We start from the raw sequence: 6,925 nt of genomic DNA, 5'->3' as shown, positions 1-6,925 counted from the left end.
CTAATATTCCTAATTTATTACTCCATGATCAAATTTATGTTCCATGACTTATAATTATTTAAGGATGTTATATATAATATAAAATTTTGATTTAGTTAAAATTTTATAAACCTTGCATTCATTTTATAAAATTCTGACACATGTTATAAAATTTGGACATTTTAAACTATCATATAGGATATAGAGTATCTTATGGTATTATAACTCTTTTATAGCTATAAATAATATTTGTAACTTATTTTATCGGTTTATTGACATTCTATGTAGTGGTTCCGAGATTCAAGCGAAATGGAGGAACCAAGTATACTAGTCATAGTTTTGAACTTTAACTTAAGTTCCTACGAGACTCGGACCTAATTTGTACCACTAGGTCAAATGAATGATGTGTGTATATGATTCATGAAAAGGTGTTCAAGTCAAAGAGTGACCCGAATATGGATAGTCACTGCAGTTAAGTAGTTATAGTATTCACATATCAATGTGAAATCTAAGTACATTATCCATTGTTTCTATCTGTTTCCAAGTTTCTACTAGGTTATAACTTAGCTTCTGGTTACTAACTCTAGTATCTGTCGTGCCCATATGTGCAACTAAGTTTAGTCGAATCTAGAACCGACTCGAATTTTGACGGTTGTCGCACTACTTCTTCCAAAGGAGATAGTTGGTGGATGATAGCTTAATGGTAAGCATATGAAGGAGAGTAGAGAGGAGAAGGGTGGAGTCGGTCATGGTGTGATCGAAGATGAAGAAGAAAAACGATCAAGAGAATGGCCGGTCAGGAAGTATTTAGGTTGATACCATATTAGGGTTTGTGAATATTCACCACACTTGGTGATATTGTATGGACCTCTATAAATAATACAAAGATTAATTACAAGATAAGGAAATAACAAACTTTCCTACTAATAGAAAATATATGGTATAGTAATTTTGTAAATACCACCAACTTAGTATAGAAAAAAAAAACCAATATGTCAAACATGTTAAAAATGTATATATATATATATATATATATATATATATATATATATATATATATATATATATATATATATATATATATATATATATAGCAGCAACAGAATGTAATTGTAAACAAGACACAAATATTGGTAACTTGGCCTAAACCTAACTAAGAAACTGAGCATCATGCATCGATAGAATCTCAAGACATTCTCAACCAGCCAATTTTAATTGACTAGCAGGTGCTATCCAAACAAGACTGTCGACATACTTGGAAATTATTAATCTTTCTATTGGATGTCTCATCTTAATCTTGAATATTTTAGTCTTGGCTGCAATAGGATCATATAGAGACAAATGACAACCAATATCAACTTGAAAAAGAAACTCCTTGTGCAATGTGAATCCATCTGGAGTTATACAAGAACTAAACTGGGAAAAGACATGATGCTTCGCCCATGATTCATCATCATCCATCACCCACACACCACATACAACATCTTTAGCATCTTTAACGGAGGACATCAAAGAAAGCTTTCCACCCAAAACTCCCAAAGTATTTACGCAGAATAGATGGTGATCTAGTTGTACAGAATCTGGAAAAGGTATTTGACCATATATCATTGCACCCAAATCAAATGTCAATATCGTTTGTGGTCGTCGCCTAACTTCCAAATCAGTTAGGCAAAGCCAATGAAGATGGCCATTTAAACAAACTTCATTTTGGCCGATGAAAAGTTTGATGTAGGAAGGAATCGTTTAAGGTATTAAATTCCATGAACCCTTTCTCATGCTATACACCTCACATAGTGGTTGTGTTTACGATGTTGATGTTGGGTTTTTCATAATAGGGTATGCTTGTAAGTTTAACAACTTTGTAATCATCCGTTTTGGGATCATAACCAAATGCGAGAAAGTATCTAGTGTAGGGCAAAGAAGATGGCTGGAGGGTTAAGGACGCAGGTTGATTGGAGCACATTTTTTTCCCTAAATCCCATGGTATGTGCTTATAAAATGTAGAGTTAAAGCAGGTTGATTTAATTCTTAATATTTCTTTTGCAAAAGTGCATTAACAGGTGTATGATATAGAAGGATTACCTATACAAGTGCTAAGTGTTGTCGCTTCAGAACGCTTAGGCTAGGATTTTATACACTTGTGAAGGGATTAGACACATGGATGTATAGTATCAAGTATGAAACATTAGATATTGTGTTTAACTTATGTGTATAGTATCTTCAGTTACTCAAATCAGTTGAAGGGTTCAATCCTAAGGACACCTTGATTCTCGAGTATTTGAAATGTGTATTATACTAATATGAAAATTCAATATTCAAGATATTTTCATTTATGCATGAGTTTAATTTTTGTGTTTTCTTTAGTATTGTGGATTGCATTAAAATGGGGGAAGAACGTTGGTGATTTTAGTGTTATCAACTTAATTTAGTATAGTTTTGATGAATATTTCTATTTCACTCACCAAGGTTGAAGGTGTGGGTACACACTCGAAGTGATTAATGTGAGCTCGAGATACGGGGTTCAGGGCAACGTCCCTGGGTACGGGGTTCCAAGGAGTAGTTCCCCTTGTTGGGTCTAAAGCTAGCGCCCCTGGCGTGGTCCAAGGGGCATAGCCCTTGGTGGTGGTGACATCACAGTTATGTTAGAATCGGTTATGTCTTATAACGCCATATGTCCAAGCACTTGTGTTTGGTACCAAAACGGCATATAACCACCATCAACTACTTTTCCCTCTGGTATAAGAACAAGATTCATGTTCTAGAAAAAGGGTTACAAAACTTACCCACAAAATTATACTTCTGATTCTCTCTCTCTCAAAGAAGACAAAACAACAAGGTATTTTATTTTGTGTTTCGGATTTGGAAGTTACTTGATTTCCGAATTGCATCTCTTGGATTATCTCAAATCAGATTTCGTGATACTCTGGGCATAAGGGTCGAAATCACAGATTTTAGAAAGTGATTGCAATCACGATCCTAAAAATTATCCAAGTTATATTGATATTCTCCGGACCCAAAATCTAACAAACTACAACTTGGAAAATGGTATGAGTATACTTTCTTTTTAGGCATCTTTTTCCATTGAAAATCACCATGATCCTCCCACAAATCCTTTGAAATTTCAAAGAAGCAACATGGGTTCCAAGAGTAAACGTACCATCACATATGGCTTGCCGAGGTTGTTTTAAATTTCTAAATAATCTTAAAATATGCATACCAAAAAGGCTCAAAAATTAATATGCTTACCTCCATTGTTATTTGTATTGCATGAGATGGACCTGGAGTGAAAGATTCACACATCTATAAAAAAAATAGAGAAAGGTCATCATATGTTTTGTTATTTAAAAAATTAATCTTATTAACGTAGTTCCAGTTTATTATTCATTTTGTTACTGCTTGTGAAACTATATTTGCTTATATTGGTAAAAAGGGTGTATGTAGTATGTTGCTATTGCTTTGTTTCCTTAATAGGTATAAAATTGTTATGATTCAATGTCTTGTTAATGTTCATAGAGTGGATATGAAGACCGGCTTTCCTATATTGTGTCGATTGATAATGTTGGCGGAGTGAATTAAGAGACAAATGTTTTGTCCAATGTTGCAACTTACATTGGTTGGCTTTGGCAATCAAGCTCATAAGAGAAGTCGTCGACAATCAATTGCTAAAAAAAAGTTATACAACAACTTACATATCTGAGTTTTTTTTTTTTTTTTTTTTCAGAAACTACTTATATCAAACTTTTATAAAAAAAACATATTTTTTTATTATTAAAAACAACCTTTTTTCAGAATACAATATATATAATCTCTTACCATTGAACAAAATTTGTTAGTCAAAAGCAAAGTTTAAAAAAAATGGTTTTTGATTTCAATTTTTTTAGGAGAAACCAAGTGAATCTAAAGAATTTGGTTTTTCCAAAAATTAAAAAATCGAGCATGCATGTTGGTTTTGATTTTTCGTTTTTGTTGAGCGACCTGTTTTTTTCTTGCAATTTGTGTACAATTTTGATTATTATATATACAAACTCTATTGACCACTAATAAGTTTGATGCAAAAATATATGGTATAGTAATTTTGTAAACTTAGTATAGAAAAAAACCAATATGTCAAAAATGTTATATATATATATATATATATATATATATATATATATATATATATATATATATATATATATATATATATATATAGCAGCAACAGAATGTAGTTGTAAACAAGACACTAATATTGGTAACTTGGCCTAAACCTAACTAAGAAACTGAGCATCATGCATCGATAGAATCTCAAGACATTCTCAACCAGCCAATTTTAATCGACTGTTAGGTGCTATCCAAACAAGACTGTCGACGTACCTGAAAATTATTAATCTGTCAACTACTGGTGGCCTCATCTTAATCTTAAAGATTTTAGTCTTGGCTGCAACAGGATCATACAGAGCAAAACGACAAGTAACACCAACTTGAAAAAGAAACTCCTTGTGTGATGTGAATCCATATGGAGTTATACAAGAACTAAACTGGGAAAAGACATGATGCTTCGCCCATGATTCATCATCATCCATCACCCACACACCAAATTCACCATCTTTAGCGGACGACATCAAACAAAGCTTTCCACCCAAAACTCCCAAAGTATTTACGCGGAATAGATGTTGATCTAGTTGTACAGAATCCGGAAGAGGTATCTGACCATATGTCATTGCACCCAATTCAAATGTCAATATCGTTTGTGGCCGTGGACTAACTTCCAAATCAGTTAGGCAAAGCCAATGAAGATGGCCATTTAAACAAACTTCATTTTGGCCAATGAAAAGTTTGATGTAGGAAGGAATCGTTTGAGGTATTAACTTCCATGAACCCTTTCTCATGCTATACACCTCACCTAGTGGTTGTGTTACCATGTTGATGTTAGGTTTTTCATAATACGGTATGTTTTCAAGTTTAACAACTTTGTAATCATCCGTTTTGGGATCATAACCAAATGCCAGAAAGTATCTAGTGTAGGGCAAAGAAGATGGCGGGAGGGTTAAGGACGCAGAGAGAGAAGGATTCCAAATACAAATGAAATAATCATGATTTGATGAGTAACTAAAGCATATTAAGCCATTCACGGACCCGATGATGACAGTGACCGAGGGGTTTTTATGTTGGGGATTAATTGGGAATTTAAGTTTAATGAAATTCGTGAGTTCGAGACGTGGAGAAGAAGAGGGGCGTGCTGTTATTGGACCCGGACTAGAAAAACAGTTAAAAATAATCGTATTCTTCTTAAAGAAGAAGAGAATTTCATCGTTGTTATGGATTGAATGATGTAGGTGAGATTTTATAAAGGAGGATTCAGATAAGATAGCATTCCAAGTTTTACAAACGCATCTCATTTGTGCAAGCTGTTTCGCTAATAAGCGGATGAATATTTTTGATAAAACGTCGCCTGGAAGGTTCTCCATATTCTTTATTTTCTTTATGTATTTCGGCATTTTAGCTGCAAGGTATCACAACCGCTTACTGTTAATTAGAGGAGAACCATATAAAAACCACAAAAAACATCGACAAATTTAAACTTATGCAGATTCAGGAGTAACTTATTGTGCTACAGTGTAAATAAAACCACATCAGAAAAAGCATAACCAAGCAATTCCATTGTAGAACAATTAGTTTAATTTGTGTTTTCTTCTCCCAATTAACTTTGGTATCGTATTTATCTAAATTAGGAGAATGTCAGCATTTCAAGAGCCCAGAACATGGAGGACGCAGTTTTGTGCAATTTAATAGGCATTTAAATTAATCATGGACGCAAAAATAATAGTTTCTCATATAAAGTATAAGATAGATAGTTGAGTGAAAAGAGAAAGAAAGAAAATGAGTATTTATGTTATAATAAATCAAGTCATGAAGATATAGAAGAAACCTTTTGGTGGTATGCTGTAGCCTGCGTCGATTACGAGGAAGAGGACCAGAGACGGCTGTATATATATATATATATATATATATATATATATATATATATATATATATATATATATATATATATATATAAAAGTAGGGTTAAACAAAGGGTTAATATTATAAAAACCCTAAATTTTTAACCCGTAATTGGAAAAAGCCCTAATATTTTTTTTATTATTGCTATGACCACAACTTTTTCTCTGAATTATTACTCTAGCTCACTTAACGAGTTTTATGGTTAACTTTGTTAAATTTTTTGCAAAATCAGTCATAAAATGTTCAAATTTAGTCCCTGAGGTTTGCAAAAAATTACACCACATGGTTTTTTAACTTTATTTTTCGTTTTTTGTATACTTTATTTATTTTTGTTTATATATATATATATATATATATATATATATATATATATATATATATATATATATATATATATATATATATTTATTTATTTTCTTTTTCTATATACTTTATTTATTTTCATTTTTTAACTTTATTTTTCAACAATTTGATTTTTTTACCTTTTATACCTTTTGTTTTCTATTTTATAGTGTATATATAGAGTATATTAGAGTTTTTTTAGTTTTTTTTTTTCATATTTTTTTCGTATTATATTTTAATTTTTTCAACTTTATATTTTTTTCTTATTTGTTTTCCAATTATGTGTTTTTATTTTTTGTATTTCAAAACACGAATATATCATTGCAATGTAGATTCAACAGGCAATGTTAGCTTGGATATCTTGGAAGAAAATAGTTGGAGTCGTGCTTTAACAATTACAAAGGTGCTACTTGCTTTGAGATCAATCTTCACCAACCCTAACCCTTGTATGTATTTCATTCTTTTGGTTATAGTTTAATCCTTAAATTCCCTAACCCTACTCGGTAGACAGAAGTAAACATGATGCATTAGCTGCAGAATGGACTCAACGATTTGCAAAGTAAAAATTGAGCATTTAGGAAACCAAATAGTCATGTGTGTTTTTAGTTCATATATTATGTAG

At 31.8% G+C, this 6,925-nt stretch overlaps 1 protein-coding gene across 1 annotated transcript; it reads right to left on the bottom strand.

Annotated features, from left to right (window-relative positions):
- Positions 1 to 2,638: 2,638 nt before the first annotated feature.
- LOC145107020 (F-box protein CPR1-like) lies at positions 2,639 to 5,456 on the bottom strand. Its single transcript, XM_079043909.1, has 4 exons — positions 4,333 to 5,456; positions 3,669 to 3,672; positions 3,226 to 3,279; positions 2,639 to 2,737 (listed from the first exon to the last, which is right to left on the bottom strand). Exons 1-4 carry the CDS (start codon positions 5,454 to 5,456, stop codon positions 2,639 to 2,641), a joined length of 1,281 nt encoding a protein of 426 aa, XP_078900035.1.
- Positions 5,457 to 6,925: the final 1,469 nt, after the last annotated feature.

The sequence above is a fragment of the Lactuca virosa genome, chromosome 4 (assembly GCF_052849685.1).
Source record: "Lactuca virosa cultivar CGN04683 chromosome 4, Lactuca_virosa_CGN04683_v6, whole genome shotgun sequence".
Classification (NCBI taxonomy): Eukaryota; Viridiplantae; Streptophyta; class Magnoliopsida; order Asterales; family Asteraceae; genus Lactuca; species Lactuca virosa.
The sequence above is the reverse complement of the archived record's forward strand: the minus strand, read 5'-3'. Positions and strand labels throughout refer to the sequence as shown.

What these genes read in the sequence shown, in the direction of transcription:
- LOC145107020 (XM_079043909.1), bottom strand. Translation starts at nt 5,456, where the DNA reads ATGCCGAAATACATAAAGAAAATAAAGAATATGGAGAACCTTCCAGGC. An exon ending in CAATACAAATAACAATGGAG is followed by an intron (nt 2,738 to 3,225) that starts GTAAGCATATTA and finishes CCCTTTTTCTAG; the next exon opens with AACATGAATCTTGTTCTTAT.